Source organism: Papaver somniferum, chromosome 10 (genome assembly GCF_003573695.1).
Source record: "Papaver somniferum cultivar HN1 chromosome 10, ASM357369v1, whole genome shotgun sequence".
In the NCBI taxonomy this organism is placed as follows: Eukaryota; Viridiplantae; Streptophyta; class Magnoliopsida; order Ranunculales; family Papaveraceae; genus Papaver; species Papaver somniferum.
In genome coordinates this window covers 152,770,516-152,788,026 of record NC_039367.1, presented here as the reverse complement: position 1 = coordinate 152,788,026, position 17,511 = coordinate 152,770,516, and the positions used below count along the sequence as shown (strand labels likewise).

Sequence of the window (17,511 nt, the reverse complement as noted above, 5' to 3'; positions counted from 1 at the left end):
ATAGATAATTTGATAATCCAGTTCCTAAACAAAATCGAGATAACAAAATTCAATATTAATAAAAAAAATCGAAGAGAAATTAAATTGTATAAATGACACAAAAATTAGGCGTGAGGCACCATGAATCCATTGATGTTAAACAAAAAATTAAAGATAAAAGCTAATGATACAAAATTAGGCGTGAGGCACCATGAATCCATTGATGTTAAACAAAAAATTAAAGATTAAAGCTAACAATAATTATCTAAATCAACCAAAACAATAGTGAATCATACCTTGGGAATAGAGTTGTGCAAAGAATGAACCTTGAGAAAGGAATTTGATTATAAAAGGATTAAGTTAAGAGTAAAGTTAATGGGCATTTAATGTAGAATAAAAAGTAACGGTTTAACATTAAATGAGATGATTAACTCCCAAATAAATGACATTAAATTAATGGGAAATAAATTTAAATTCATAATCTTAGGTAAAATGAATATGTGAATTAATTTAGACTCTTCTTTATATGTCCAAAATATAGATTGAAAATCTTAAATATGTAGCTCAATCTGGACCATTCTTTATATGCCAGAAATGTAACTGAATAACTTAAATAGATGCCTTAATCTGAGCCGTTCTTTATGTGTCCAAATTGTAGATCTCCGTCCAAATAGAAAAACAGAGTTGTGCAAAGAATGAACCTTGGGAAAGGAATTTTATTATAAAAGGGATTAAGTTAAGATTAAAGTTAATGGGCGTTTAATGTAGAATAAAAAGAAACTGTTTAACATTAAATGAGAGGAATGACTCCCAAATAAATGACATTAAATTAATGGGAAATAAATTTAAATTCATAATCTTATGTAAAATTAATATGTGGATTAATTTAGACCCTTATTTATATGTCCAAAATATAGATTGAAAATCTTAAATATGTAGCTCAATCTGGACCATTCTTTATATGCCAGAAATGTAACTTAATAACTTAAATAGATGACTTAATCTGAGCCGTTCTTTATGTGTCCAAACTGTAGATCTCCGTCCAAATAGAAAGACATCATTGTCTCTTATAATATAGATATGTAAATCAATTCACCATTGAATATGTATCATTTCAGAGGAGTTCTTGTATTTATTTCAGAGAGGGTTTAGTTTTGGGTTAATCCTTTTTTAAGAACTTCTTTCTTAATTTTAATTAGATGTTTTAGATCCTTAGTGCCTCATTTTATAGTTAATCTATTGGATTAGTCAGTTGTTAGCTTAAGGGGCGCTACAATTAAGCTTCTTAGTAATTCATACATAGATTGCCCCACTTATATAAGTTCTTGGCACATACAAGTTTTTCAGCAATTTAAAATGATAAAGGTTTCAACATTTGACCCTCGTAAATGTAAGAATGTCATTTTGTTTGAATGCTCTAACGGCTACCGAAGCCAAAACCAGATGGAAGCCCCGAAAAATAAGATGGGCCAATTTTCAATCTCGGATAAGATTTACTTCTTCTGTATTTCTTAACTTCACAAGAACTTATAAATAGTAGAACTAATAAATAAAACTTCAATTATAAATAAGGAATATGTGAGCCTACTGATAAGGTGTTGGTAGACCGTTTGACCATTCTAGATACGAAATTTTCTATAAAAAATGAAATAAATTATTTTCTGGCCATATATATATATATGTAATCATTTACATTTATCATTATAACCTGGACCTCCATAGTAAAAACCATAGCCATTTGTGCCATAATGTTCATCGTCTATTTTCAAATCGTAGCAGTTTGGATTCGTAATTTTTTTCCCAACGTTTTCAGGATCCTTAATCATGTTATTTTCATCAAATACTTTTACCCAGTTAAAATAACTCGACGTCTTCAAACCACCTTCCGAAGGGAAATGACCATTACCCATTTGAGTCGAAGTGTGTCGTCCATTTGTTTTCCCATTAATGATTTCTCCACCCCATTTTACCGATGTTGATATCTTAGATAATTTCGTGAAAAGAGAACTTGGATAATAACCGATTGGAATGCCTTGTAATTGTATCCACCAGTTTCCGCTACTTTGGTCCTACCAGGTTATTCAATGTTTACTTTACTTTTGGATCAAAAATGATAATGGGTATGATAATTTGATCATTTTCATCTTCTTACCTTCTGAATACTAAATGTGGCATCTTTTTGGTCACCGTTGAAAGTGGACACCTCAGTGAAATTGCAACCAAGTGAAATATTTGACGAAGTGTGCACAAAACCGTCACAAAAGAGGTTGTAGCAACCCGTGCTCATGTATCCATCCGTCTAACAAGAAAAAAACAACTAAACAGTTTGATCATCTTAAGCAAATAAATAATAGACGACCTTTCAAGACGACCTCATAACCATACCACTCAGTATAACAAGAGGGATAGTAATACTTACTGTCCAGTATATGAAAAATCTAGTCTGGTCGTCACCATATAGGCCTTGGTACACCTAGTTAAAAACAAACTTAAATTTTTTATTATGGTGCCCTAAAAGAGAACATAAGTTCGTTTGGAAAAAAATTTAGACGAATAACTTACTTGCCATCCGACTTCAATAGTATTATAATCTTTGTAATCACCGGCTGTAACCCAAATTTGGGAAATACTCATTTCTTCTGTTTTAGTAAATGGTTTCCAAAGATTTATTTTTGCTTGTGCTCCTAGAAAATTACCGTGCACACCAATTATACTGTACTGTAAAAACATGTATATGGATCACTACAATTATCTATTTACACATAGAGTAAAATAAACAAATTAGTAATATCAATGAGATGTGATTTACATATACCTCATGGACCATATTGCCGTTTGTAGTGTCGTTTGATCGTGACATAACATGAGTTTCATATGGTGATAATCTTGGATAATGATGTTTACGTAAGAGTGTGTGATTGTAATTTTTTCCTTTCCTTAGAATAGGGATAGTTCCCTCGGGACATGATCCATACTTATGCCAAGTTTGGATAAGCTGAAGTGTCCCCAAATTATTTGATTTTGTCCTTCTTTGGTACGAACTTGGTTTCATCTGTTTCATAACAGAAATAATTAAGTAATTTCTTAGGTGTCTAAAAGTATATATATTATTAGAAAAAGTATGTAAACATATCTACTAAACCTGTATTGTATGATTACAAAGCAAAGGATGATTAAGACTAGGTTGTCTATAAATATCATAACAATCAATAATCTCAGCATTTTCAACCTACAAGATGAAATCAACGAGATAAGTACATATAAATAAATATGTCAACAACCATGATATCATAACAATCCGTAATCTCAGCAGTTTCAACCTACAATATGGAAATCAACGAGATAAATACATATGAATAAATACGTCGACAATCATGATATCAAATATATTCATTAATGTAAAAATATTACTACTTCACCTTAATGGTTTTGATTATCGCTTTGTTCACCGCTTCCGTAGTCGTCTTTCCTTCAACTAACCTTTCATTAACAAATATCGCTAGTATGAAAAACCAACAAGTTAACTCGATAAATTTTGACATTATTAACTGATAAATTATATAAATATGATATGGTTGGTGGAGAAGATTTATCATACGATCATATGGATGTGTATGATTTCATTCTGGTATTATTCATTTATATAATATTTGAGTTCATTTTGCATATGATCTCTTTCTTAAAAAAATATCTTATTCATTTATATCATTATGATTTTCTTCATTATATTTAAATACTTTATTGATTTTATCATAAATGCAAAAAGATATATGGTAATCAATTTTTAGCATTTATGATTTTCAAGGCTCCACTAAAGAGCGTGAATTTGACATTTATATTTCATTTGTTATGTAGTTAACGAATAACCCTATTACCACGCATGTTTAGATACTCGTCCCTCGTTACATAACTCCAAAATTTATCAAAATGGATAAGATTAAAATGTAACGTGCACACCCTTTAGAGAGTATGCTCAAAACCAAACTTATTTAGACATGGATAAGATTAAAATGTAACAACCTATAAGAAAAGGGAAAAAATAAAAACCCATTTATGTATACACCAACCTTAAGTAAATCTGCACTACATGGATACTCACCCATTGTAAATAAACTAACCCTATTTGATTCTGATAAAATTTTCAAATACGTACGTTCCAATGATTCTTTGTGTACATGAACTAATTATCGACTTTTTAATGAGTTGATAATGTTTTTTATATGTCTGGATTTGGCTATGAACTAATTATAACAACATTACTAAATCATGTACAACATTGTATGTATCGACTTGATCATGTACGAACGAAGTACATATTATATTCTTTTGTTGTTTCAAACTAAATGATCACTTAAATCTCAAAAGTTCAGCATATTTTCGTTTATTGTGCAAAATTGACTTCTATCCTTCATAATATATACGTCTGTATTTGACAGCAGAAAGAAGATAGGAAATCAAAGATGGATATTACAGTGCTTACCTCAAAGTTGGCAGTTCCAAGTTCGGGCGTCTTCTTCGCTTATTTTAAGTACATAAATACATAAGGCTTTATATGTTAAACTGATTAATTTCAGAAAGTGTTGATAAACCAAAATCTCAATCAGAGGGTAAATAGAGGAAAGATAGGGTATACTATTTTGTCCATAAAATTATAAATGAACTAATTTGTACATACGACTTCAAGAGGTCAAGGGTTGATTGAAAAATTTACTGCCTGGACTGATTTACCCGCTAATAGAATTGGAGAGCAATTTTTTCCTGATCAGTGAGAAAAAAAAAGAATATCAGACTAAGTAACATAATCACTGGAAAACTTAAGTTGAACATATGAAACACCGAATACATAAGATTGAATACATTAGACTTATAAAAGACTCTAATATACCGATAGAAAGATCTCAACATAGATCAATTGGGGATCTCGATAACAAACTACTTTAGAAGATAGTTAATGAGACGTCAGGGTGGAAAAATTGAAACCAAGATTTCAATTGAAACCATAAGATTTGAATTGGACTCGGTTGACAATTCGACTCGAAACAACTGAATTCTGTATTAGTCGATTTGGTGATGAAGAAAAAAAATAGGAAAGGGAAACAACAAGTCTATCTTTGCCCTTCAGTTCTTTATAATGTACAACAAAATGCAAAGACACATGCAGAAATTAAACAAAACACAGAGGTGTAGCGTAATAGTATAATTGTCAATAGTAGAAAACACATGTTTGGTAACGATTAAATTAATGGATTATGAGTCTGTAATCCATTATAATTATAATAATCAATTATGTGGGTGTTTGGTAACGATTATAATAATCAGTTATTTTAAATATAATCTAAAAAATCAATTATTTCCATAAACAGGTAAACTTGTTTTTAAAAATCAAAATAATCGATTCTCATTTTATAAAAAAAAAGTCGAGTTTTACATTAGGTAAATTTATTTGGTTAGGATTTTCAAGTATATAAGTAATAAGTTGTTCACCAGATCACCCTTTAGGATTAAACTACTTCTACAAGGTGAATTGTATTATGCTTTGTTTTTTGGATTATATTTGTATCTCTCGTAGTACTAAACTATAAATGTGTTCTAGTCTTTCATCTATAACCCGAATAGACTGGCAATTACTGATACTGGTGTATTTTGGTTCTTGATTTTTCTTATGAACTTATTTATCTGTTCTCCTAAGTCAGAATACTGGTAATTAATGGGTGATCTTGTGTCTGTAGATAGCTTTGTTTGTATCTATATGTTTTTAAGATGGTACCGCAGCATTATGTTTACGAAATGAATTTAGTAGGCTGCATTATATGGGCATAGGCAAAGCTGTTGAGTGCAAACACTTGATGATAGTCTTGTGACCTATAGACATGTCATATGATATCTTAGCAGTCATGGACTTTGTAGGGGCCAAATATCGCACAAAGCTAATCCACAACCTCGCCTCAACTAAGACAACCATTACCGCGAAAAGGATAGAAATTAGGTGAGGAGTAATCACGCGACAACAAAGAAGATGCACTAAGAAGAGACGCGATAAATACAAGGCGACGTTTGTACCCAGATGAGCACGAAGTAGCAATGCAAGAAGACAGTGACATCTTCCCAAAGCCTGGCGAATGAGATAAACTGAAATAAGATCAGCTAACAGATATTTTGCATATGATCATCGGTTGTCTTCTACTGATATATTTTCCTATATAAGGATTCAAATAATGAAGAGAGAGGCAGGTTGCTAGTGAGAGGTGATTACTTAGGATCGATTACACCAATTACTAGTACTGGTTACATCAATTACAATGATCGATTACACAACTCTTTTGTGATCGGTCACACCAATTACTAGGATCGGTCACACCAATTACAAATATCGATCATATCATTTCAGGTGATTACTTAGGATCGGTTACACTAATTAATCAAAACTAGTCATACCAAATCATAAGTCAGGCGTTGTGATTAGTTATACCAAGATACATAACAAGTTATGATCTGTTCTACCAACTTACACATATTGGTAATCCAAAGATATGCAATGAATAACGATACCAATAAGCCTACCGACCTTTCGATTCATAAAACAAGCTTATGAATTGTACTTCCTTTAAATGAATGTAAAACATTGTTTCCTATAACGAAATCTTCACCCATACCCATATACATAATCACAATAGCATTCATACGATTATGTCGATGTCATATCTACGAAGTTAAAAAGATAAGCGCTATACTTTGTAGTCTAATTCTTTAATACTATGATCATATGATCACGTCTCACTACTAGAGTAAAATATTCATTCACAACTTCGCAGTTATGTTTTCAATATAGCACGACTTGAAAGATACGTTAGGAATGCAACAGTTCAAGTCAATATTACTAATCTCAAAAGGAAGGATGATGTCGTCATTGTAGCTCGTTACTTCTTCACGTTCTTCACGTCTTCGAGTAATACTTGTATGTCTCATATTCCTAGACTTTCTAGTCTAACCTATACGAAGTTGTCTCTAGTACATAATCATCGACTCTTAGATGAGTTTTGATTCACAAAAATATGACAACCAAACTTGACATACCAACGCTTGGTGGGTTCAACCGAGCTATGCTCTAACATATGAAAATTAAGAAAAAACAATTTCCTCATCAAGCAGTATAAAAACGATATAATCGTACACAAATACCTATGGATATGAAAAAAAATTGATCCATAAAGAATTTTGTGTGGACAAGCCTCAAACTTACTCTCTTTTTTCCGAAAAGGAGGATGGCCCTCATTCATTGATTTGAATCTCTGACTCCTCGTCATATAGAGCAGTAGAGTAATTTACATTTACAACACAAGTTCGAAATCTAAAATTATTAAAGTGACTCTAAGATTTTCACCTGACCTTAAGTAGCTTGTAGCTAATTTGTTACAGTAAGAAATAGACTCAGTTACGTTTGCTTTCCAGAATTGAAAATGAAGATTGTTTAAGAGTAAACTTGTCATCCACACTTGTACCTTGAGTTTCTTATTGTGGTCTTTGCATGAATTGGTATCCTCCTTGTTGATTGAAAGTAGGATTTGCTGCAGCTTGCTTGTTGGCGTAGCTTAAATTGGGATGATCACGCCAACCTGGATTGTATAGCTAATCTATTACAGTAGGTAGATATATGAGATGCTTCTATAATTTGAAATCTACTTTTCGAAATGAACTCGTGGACTTTGAAGTTTATACAGTTTGTGATCGTAGAATTAAAGTCTTCACAGATATTGTATCTTCTTTCCCTTACTCTGGCATATATCCCCATCAAAAGTAGGAGAGTAGGTTCTGAATCACTTTGAAAGATGATGTTGTGTCCACTCCATTGTGTTGCCCATAAAGCAGTTTCAGCACCTCTCAATTCCATCTCTTCTCTGGTTCTACAATTTGCATTGGATCCTCTTGCTTTTCTTGTGATCCCCGCATAATCACAAGAGAAAATATGATTATATTTTACTAATCAAACTTACTTAGGTCGTTTATTCACATTGTTGGACTTACTTATAAATCCAACATTTGCGAAGCCTGTGAGTATTCCTAAGCATGACATTGCAACGTCCATCATAATGAAACTGAACCCTATTTTATGTTTTTGTTTTTAGTTTCCTCATATATCTTATCTACGAATTGTCTCCGACTCCCATTTTTTTTTCCTTCCAAAAACTCATTTTGCGAAAATTGTACAAACATAAATCACAATTTATAGTCATTGAAGAAATAGAAAGCGATACAAAATGATCACTAGTGACTTTTTGCTTAACTGCAACCTGCTTTCAATGTACCTCCTACTTAGTTCTTAGTTTGTCATGGAAGTTTCATTTTATTTTACTTTTGATCGATCATAGAAGGTTAATTTGAAACAGGTTTCGTATGATTTAATTGCACAAGGCTAACAATATAAGGTCATGCAATTGCTTTCTAAACCAACAGTAACTCATCACAATTTCCGACACATAAAACTAAAACGAGATTTTTCACTCGTTGAGGGTCGATTGGGCAAACATTTGCTGTCTGAGATGCAAAAGCCACAGCAAAAATTGAAACACTTTCATTTCCTACCATTTCACTCAAAACGATCTCCAGAAAAGAACACAACCCCCGCAACTAACATGATCGGCTGGTACCTGATACCGGTCCATCGATCTAATGATCAGAGTCGTCGCTAAGATTTTTTTGTCCTATATGGACCAGTATCAGCCCTTATAAATCATGCACAAATAATACGAAAAACATGCACAAATAATACGAAAAACAAAAAAAAAATAACCAAAGCATGTAAAAAAGAAACAGGAAAATTTTTGGGATACATTAATGAAAAAGGATGATGTGAACAAAGAGGATATGATAAAACCTATCACTACGAACAAAGGAACCGCATTACATATTCCTTCCTTATCTCTATGCTCTCTCTTTTCGTCAAAAAAACAACATATTTAGTTTGTTGTTTGAAGACATTACACCCACCCTTTCTCTCTTTTTCTTTACTCTTTTTCTCAAGTTAAAATGGATCAGTAAAAAGAGAATAACAAGCAAAAAAAAAAAAAAAAACACTTCAAAAATCATAATCCAAAGGCTTAGATTTCAGTTTATACTTTTTTTTTTCTTCAACTATATAGGAAATATAAAATGAAAATTTTATTGCAGCCTCGTTCACTATTCGGAGTCACTTTCCATGTTTCCCATTGCTTTCAATCCTCTTGGTCTCTGCATAAACCAAACCCCAACAAACGAAATTATATTAATTTATCTAATAAAATTACAAAAAATAGTACATAAAAGTCAGAAAAACCATTTAAAAAATTTGATTCCATATATTAAAAATAATTTTGATAGATTTACCTTCTTGGTTGTTTTCTTCTCTCTAACTTCATATCTTTCCAAGGTTAAATCACATAACCAGGTACCAGGACTCACAAGCTGCACAAGCAACAACCACAACAACAATCGTTATCAGCCGTCCGATCTACTTACAAAGAAACATGATGATCAGTGGGCCCAGTAATCAAACCTCTAAAATAATTGAAAACCACAGACAGGATCTGGTCAGTCAGAGCAAATAACGGACCAGATCAACTAAACAACCCACTCTCTACGTGTCAAACACCCACTTGGTCTTTTTTTTTTCTTTCTTAATTATTTTTTTAAAAATAGGAACAGCTTTATTTTGCTTTTTGAGCAATTATAATTCTGGTTTAAGATTTATTTCCGGAAGAAAAAAATCAAACAGAGAAGATCAAGGGGAAAAGAGATTAATACATACATTGAGGGTGCGTTGAACGAACTTAGCACGTTTTTTAGGTCTTTGAGGAAGTTTAGAGCCTTTAATCGCCATGAAATCTTCTTCCTTCTCTTTATTTGTTAATGCAATCACAAATTTTGGTGGCCATACAGGTGGTATATTCATCATCTGATCACCACTTCCACCTGAAGACGACCCACCACCACCACCACCGTTTACTTTCTTGTTATGATTCTCATCAGCTGTTTCTGATGATCCAGACACACCGTTTGTATAATGATGATGGTTGTTGTTGTTGCTGTGGTGATGATCATGATGACGATTTCCTTTCTTATCTTGATGATGATGATGATGATGAACCTTGACTTCTTCACCACCTCTTTCAGGAGAAACAGCAGCAGAAACACCGTTCTGATGATGATGATGATGATGATGCCCTCCTTTCATGGCAGCAGCAGCAGTTGAAGTTTCAGAGTTCCTGACAAAACACACAAATACATTTTTCTTTAGACATAATATTAATATTAAGTAACAACAACCATCACCATACACATGTGTAAGAATGACCAAATTACCCTTCTAAGACACCCAGAGTAAATTTTACAGAAGATACGGATCCGAGAAGGATGATGGTTCTTGTGATGATGCCTCAGAAAATAGAGTTATGGAATTTGTCTCTTGGGGGGTCAGAGAGTGGATATCTTTCTTATTAATTCTCTGATGAATTTTCTTTCTTTTTCATCGTGCTTTCAACCTCTTCCACAAAGTAGAGATTTTATTAACACGTGTGATCCTAAGGTGATGCTTTGTCTAAGAATTCTACTATATTATAATTTTGAAAAATTATTAAATGCTTTTTTTCTACTATAAAGGAAACAAAAGATAATCTTGACCTGTTTTCAAGGTAACGTGGTGAGAAAGTGGTTGGAAACATCAGGGTTCCATGTGGGCCCACCATTTCAACTAAAACTTCATCCTGAGGGACAGGGGAGTGATGTACACGTACACTCATAATTTGGTCAAGAGGCTGCTATGCTAGTACACTACATCCACCAAGCCTCGTGTAGCTATCTAAAAGCACCATCTAGAACAAGAACAATAAACCGGACCAGACAGTGGATTAATCAACAATTTTTACCTCAATATTTTGATTTTGTAGTCAAATTTTTTTTGGAAATAAATGGACCAATAATTGACTAGAATCTGACCAGAAAAAGTGCTTGACACAATATACATTGACTTTATTCATATAAAGTCGTCATCAACTGAAAGTTTGTACCAAGGAGAGAGAAGCAGTTCTTAATTTTTTTCTAGGCCTACCAAACATAGGGTGGTCCCAACAATTAAGCCTAAGATGAATTCAAGGCTGAGAAAATCCACGTTAACTAAAAAGATGGGATACCGAGTAACGACACGCTGTAAGGTGGCCTATCTAATTGTATCTAGAAGAGGCGAAATCATAAAGAATCTAACGGCTGACATTTAAACTGAAGGCATATTTCTCATTTTGCCTTGGGTGTAGTATTCCTAGACCACAGACCACGTTAAAAACAAAATGAGGAGATACCACATTATTTTGCCACACTTTTTTTTTTCAAAATAAAGTGACAAAAGACAATGAATAATTTAAACAATAAAATTCAAAATAAGTGGCGAATAAACGTGAATATCTTATCGTGTTTTCCAAGTTGAGGATTGATATATGCAATGGTGGACCATATCCATCCATCAATCCATATTCACTCAAAAAATCAAAATCCAACAAGTCTATGAGAAGATGCACCACCAATATCAAACCCAACTCCAAATCCAGAAACTGAATTTTTTACTGTGGTACTCACGGTTTGATTAAAGAAGATTATTCTGGCTTAAATGAGCTCGTGGAGCCACATAATTTTTTTTTTTTTTTTTGGTAATTAAAGAGATAAACCATGGTGGGATTTTGCTTACGTGGCATATAACATTACGCACCCCTAGCGCATAGTAGCAACCAAAATTAAAGATTTTTTCCCTAATTTCATAGAAATTTTCAACTAAAATTAAAATTAAAGCAAAATCTGGGGGAGAGGTTACCTGAGAATACGATGAGAAGATGTAGAAGGAGGATGAGGCCGAGGAGGAGAAAAAGGTCTTCTGAAATTACTATCTCTGTCGGCTCTAACAAGGCGCCTATCAGCTCTGAGCGAAGAAGTTCTTTCCACAGTAGAATCCGGTGCAGCGGTAGTAATTTTGTTGTGTGGTTTTGATGAGCAACGAAGTCTTTTACGATTTCCCCATTGTAATTCAAATACAGGACTGGATGATGTCGTTGGTGCCTCAGTCGAGTGTTGTTGTTGTTGTCTGAATGGTGAAGATCTGTGGTTGCTGTTGTTGTTGTATAAACTGCTGTTGTTGTTTCGATTTGTATTCTTAACTACTTCTCCAATTTCCATCTTTGCTTTATAAAAGGGAGATTCACACGCTTACACTGCACAAAACCAAACCATGCTGAATGATTAAAAGATGGTTAATTATTTAACTGTGGTTAATTGAAGAAGAATATTATTAAAGAAATGGTTTGAAAAGAATCAACAGGAAAACCGATTAATTGAGATAACGATTGATTGGTTTTATTGATGAAGATACATGCCAAGGAAACGCCTAAAATAAATGAGGCTGTAAACAGTGAAAAATGGAGTTTCAGGGATGAAAATAATATTAATAAATTGGGATTTTTTTTTTTTGACAATTTAGCCAATGATGAAGAACATGAAGAAAAAAAAATGGAGCTATTCTGATGATGTTTCCGAGAGAAAACTGAAATTCTTAGACAAAGAAAGAGTTGGAGATTGAGAAAATGGGGGTGATTTTCAAAATTAGTTAGTACTCTGGCTTGATTATGATGCATGAAACAGAGATGGAGAATTTACAGGGGAATTAAAGACTAGTACAAGGAAACTGAGAGAAACAGGAATTGACTACAGGGAGTCTGGGAATCTGAATTCAAAAAGGGGCTAGGAACCCAGATTGAGAATATGGGGACGGTTTAAAAACAATACTCACCTGATTATCAAACGGAGATGAGTAAAATCACCGGAAATTTTAAGATTGACAATGAGATTACAGAGATTGAGGGGGAAATGGAGAAATGACTATTGTGAATCGGATTTCGAACAGGGATAGATATTGAGCAATTCGGATTAAACTGAAAAGAGTGATTTAAGATCAAATTTCAGATAACTTCTATCTAGTTTATCGGAAATTCAGAGTAACATCACAAACTAGAGGTTACCGGAAATTGAACTGAATCCAGAAAAAATAACTAAAAATAGGGATTACATTGAAACCAGAGATAAGAAAATCTAAGGAGAGAAACTGAGATGCTATCTCAGCATCGCCATTACCTAGTGCTTCAGAATTGGATCTTTTTGTTATTTAGATCGATTTTGATACCAATTTTAGAAGTTGGAAAAGGGAGAAAAAGATTCAGACTATAAAAAAGATATAACAGGTCTCAATTTTAGAAGTTGGAGAAGGAATTGAGAGGAGAAAACTGGCAAAAGTTAAATACAGAAAGATTCATTCAGATTGTAAGAAAGATTAGCTCAGTAATGGCTACCAGAAAATCGAAAAACCAGAAGAAGAAGCAGTTTCTGAAACTGAGAAAAAGAGAAGTAAACGAATTGAAAATCATCAGAACCACAAAATCAAACAAAAAAATGTTAGAAATCCAACTCCATTGATTTTAAGAAAAAGTCTCCCAGATTCACACTGAAAAGACGAAAAATCCAGAAATTGAAGAAAATTAGGTTTTTCGTTATCTCTTTGCAAATCGAGATCAGAAAACAATGAAGAATCTGAAACACGAAGAAATTGAACTTAAAACTCTGATTTTATCTTCAACCGAAGTCTCACCTGTGATTCTGATCTTCACAATTCTTCTTTCAAAACAATAATTCGATCTGTTTCTCAATAAAGATCTCTTATTTCCTCAGAAACAAATACTAACAATTCCTCTTTCACAACTGCTGATAATGTATCTGCAAAAACCACAAAAATCAAAATTCTTCATCACAAGATTCATCAACACCAGAAACCAAAATTAAACTATTCTACATAAAAATCACAAAAAAAGTTACAATAACAAACCTCAATAATCAAAACCTCTGATTCTTCTTCAATCTCTACTCTCAAAATCCACAAATCAAAACACCAAAAACCAAATCAAATCTTACCAATCAAAGATCAGATTTCAACACTTTTATTCATAAATCTTCTCTGATAATGAATCTCTCAACTCAATTATAAGATGAACAACAACTTATTCTTTCAATTACAACCTCTCATTGTGATTCATCTATAATTTCACTAATCAAAACACAGAAACAACAGAAATTTCACAGAGAAACAAGATTTTTCTCAGAGAAGGAGGAAGGGAGAAAACTTAATAGAAAGGCTAGGCTCTTCTGTTCTTGCTGCTGTTTCTTCTTCTTTGTTTTCTGATCGAACGAAATGTTCTCTCTCCCTTTCAAAACCCTGTTTTTATACTCAACTCTCTCTCCGTTATAATCTAAAAACCGTTTTATACTCATCTAGAATTTCTTTTCCCAGTTTTGATTCAATTCAATGGTTGAGATCTTCTCGTTTGCATCGTAGTCTATGCACCGTTTGACAGCGTCATCATAATTGACGACGTTTTAACTCCGTTAAGGTTTTATTATTTTTAATTAGGTGTTTTTCCCTTTTTTTATTTTGTGATTTATAACTGGCGTTTACTCTATAGTAACTTATCCATGTGTACTTGTGAAAGAGTTTGCATACCAATTTTAACATCTGTATAGTCGCTTCCATACCAAACCCTAAATTTTTATTTTGAAGGATAATTGTTGGCGGCACTGAGTACCGGCTAGCGTATAGAAGATGCCAACCACACTTCGGGGAGCCCTTAGATCAAGCATAGTGCATAATTTTTCTTTTCTTTGGCTAGAACGTAGCCAAAAGCAATTATTTATGGATAACAATTCAAGGATAAGAGTTCTCATTATTTGGGAAAAGTAAGGTAAAACACCTTACCGAGATATTTCAATAACCTATTTAGGAGAATTTTTTTTTAATTTTCTATGGAAAAAAGGGTATAATTTTATTAAATACTAAGAAATTTACGTAATATAGAGACAAATTCTCTAACATCTATTACAACTTAGTGACATTTACCTTCCAAAATGACCTTCCAGTGAGTCATAACTAGACTGAAGTGAACATATCTAAACCAATTTGAGGTTGACACCCGAAGAAATACTGAGCTCTTAATCTCATCTATTCTCACTTTGGAGTCTCTGCCATTTTTTCCCGCCATTACTCTCTTGTTTCTTTCCTCCCAAATGGCCCATAGTATTGCAAATATTAGCACATGCCATAATTTTTTGCCTCTGTTTCTTTCTCTTCTCCTCTTCCAAGCTAGTAATTGGTGCTCCCTATTCTTCCGTTGAACCCACATCAAGTTATAACTTGAGAAGAAGAAATTCCAGATTTTTGAGGAGTGTAGAAATAAGTGGTTTGCAGTCTCATCTTCTAGTTGACATAGGCACCAATTAGTATTGGTATTAGGACACCCTCTTCTAGATAGGTTATCTAAAGTTGGAATTGCATTCTGTATAACCATCCACATAAATAATTGAACTTTAGGGGACATGTATTTTATCCAGATACTTTTATGAGATACAACAGGTACCTGTAAGATTTGATGTGCTTGAGAGTTAGAGCTGAGCCAGTCGTAACACTTCTTGGCAGAAAACTTCGATCCAAAATTGCATAAAACATCATCTGGTGGTGGAGATAAAATTTGGGGAGATCCAATGTGTATGATCAAACTAATAATGTTCTGCATCTCCTCAAATGTTGCAGATCTATTGAATTGAATATTACATGTGTCATTATGAACCATTTGATGTAGATATCCATATTTTTCAAACTTGTTGTTCCCCTCCAAATATCTTTCTAGAACCTAATTGAAGTACCTTCATCAATAGAGATAGTTCGGTTTTGTTCAACTATGTGTTTAGCTTGCTGAATTCCTTTCCAAAATCCTCTTTCATGAGGAGCTTTAGTATTCTTCTCCCATAAACCATTCTCCCCACTCTTGACTTTTTCTTGAATCACTTTTCTCCAGAGAGCCTTTTTCTCAACTCTAAATATCCAAGTCCACTTTGCTAGGAATGCAGTGTGACTAGTTTATATGAGCAACAGATTTTCAGAGAGGTAATAGAGAAACTAGAGCAAACCTGAAAACTAAATACACTAACAACTCTAGCGTCACAACGAATAAAATCACCAAATAATATAAAAACTTGAGTCCTCTTCTTGCGAAGGTTAGACAACATTATTTGGATGATATATTTTCTTCCAAACCAATTAACAAACCTGCAAAAAGCATGAGAGTTAGGATCAAAAATCGATCCGTCCACCTCTCGAGGTTATTACGTGTGATAAAGAACTAATTTCTTCCACACATACCGAGTCTTTCCTGGTCAGGTAGTTAAATGACGTAGATCTGAAAGTCGACTACTTAACCTACTGACTTAACATACCTGCAAAACACAGAAAAGGCAGGACCACACAATAATTTATCTTCAAGTAACAGAGTAACTGAAAATAATCCCAACTAGAAGTACTCATTAGAGATTTAGTATTGACTGATGTTGTGTCTGTGCTTGATGTTGATATTTTTGTAGTTGTCGTTGTTGCTTTTGTATTTTTGTTGCCGTTGTGGTGATTGTTGTCGTTGCTTCTGCTATTTTCAAAACTAGAGAAGTTATTGTTGCTGCTGATCTTGTGATTGTTGAAGAGGCCGGAAGAGAACACTACTGCGGAAAAAAATGGGTTTGTAGATGAATCTTAGAGGCATGAGAGGTTTCCATGTAAGCAAAGAAGATCTAACATCTCCATGAATCAAAATCTCAAAACAAAACATGGAAAAACACAAAAACCCGCTTTTTAAAATTTTAAACCTAAAAACAGGAAAAAATAGACTCCGAAGATGACAAATCAACAGAGAGGAAGAAAGAAAATAAGGATTTCAAGAAGTTTGAACTGATCTGCTCCCCATGCGAGCCGATCTGAGAAAACGACTCTAGTTTGGTTTCTCTTATTGAAGGAAAAATATCTCAAAAATCATGCATCCTCTGTTATCAAAGTTGAGCAAATGACGCGACGACTAAGGCAATTGGAAAGAATTCTCATTTAGTAGATAGCCACACCATGGTTATTAATTGGGTGCTGCAAATATGCAACACCAATTAGCCATTATTCAGCTCGAGAAAATTATCTGTTTGGTGTTCGTCCAATTTTTCGCGGATATTTATTATCTGAGTACAATTTTCTCTTGTTTGACCTTTTTATGTTAGTCTTTAATTTTTTGATAACTTTGATTTTTTGAAAAAGTCAATACGCTTTGATTTAGTATCCATGCTTGAAATCCAAAAGAAAATTCAGACTCGAAATACTTATAAAAATTTCGGATCCAGATACAAAATGTGATGGAAATTTACATGTATATGAAGTTTTTAACAAAATCTTAATAAATCTGCAATTAACAATAACCGGTATCTGAATACTATTTGAGCAAAAGATCTCATATAGCCAAAGCGCCATAGTGTTCTTGTTTTTTATCTTACTCTTGGGTAAAACACCTGACTGTGGCTAAGCCAAGAATCACCATAATATATGATTTTATAAGTTACACCATATTGATGGGTCGTATTATCTTTTTAAAAATAATCATCATGCTGAGCGAA

The 17,511-nt window shown here is 33.2% G+C and overlaps 2 protein-coding genes across 3 annotated transcripts; both read right to left on the bottom strand.

Moving 5' to 3' along the window:
* Positions 1-1,568: 1,568 nt before the first annotated feature.
* LOC113317916 lies at positions 1,569-3,567 on the bottom strand. Of its 2 annotated transcripts, XM_026566028.1 has the most exons (7): positions 3,399-3,567; positions 3,122-3,208; positions 2,795-3,031; positions 2,542-2,697; positions 2,399-2,452; positions 2,132-2,278; positions 1,569-2,048 (listed from the first exon to the last, which is right to left on the bottom strand). In XM_026566028.1, the coding sequence occupies exons 1-7, from the start codon at positions 3,519-3,521 to the stop codon at positions 1,665-1,667; spliced, it is 1,188 nt and encodes a 395-aa protein (XP_026421813.1). In that variant the 5' UTR covers positions 3,522-3,567; the 3' UTR covers positions 1,569-1,664. The 2 variants fall into 2 exon arrangements, with proteins under 2 accessions (XP_026421813.1, XP_026421814.1); XM_026566029.1 differs by lacking the exon at positions 3,122-3,208.
* Positions 3,568-8,776: 5,209 nt separating this feature from the next.
* On the bottom strand, positions 8,777-14,239 carry LOC113317917 (la-related protein CG11505-like). The gene is made up of 6 exons (XM_026566030.1): positions 13,868-14,239; positions 13,634-13,758; positions 11,813-12,206; positions 9,761-10,217; positions 9,340-9,417; positions 8,777-9,204 (listed from the first exon to the last, which is right to left on the bottom strand). Exons 3-6 carry the CDS (start codon positions 12,169-12,171, stop codon positions 9,154-9,156), a joined length of 945 nt encoding a protein of 314 aa, XP_026421815.1. The 5' UTR covers positions 12,172-12,206; positions 13,634-13,758; positions 13,868-14,239; the 3' UTR covers positions 8,777-9,153.
* Positions 14,240-17,511: the final 3,272 nt, after the last annotated feature.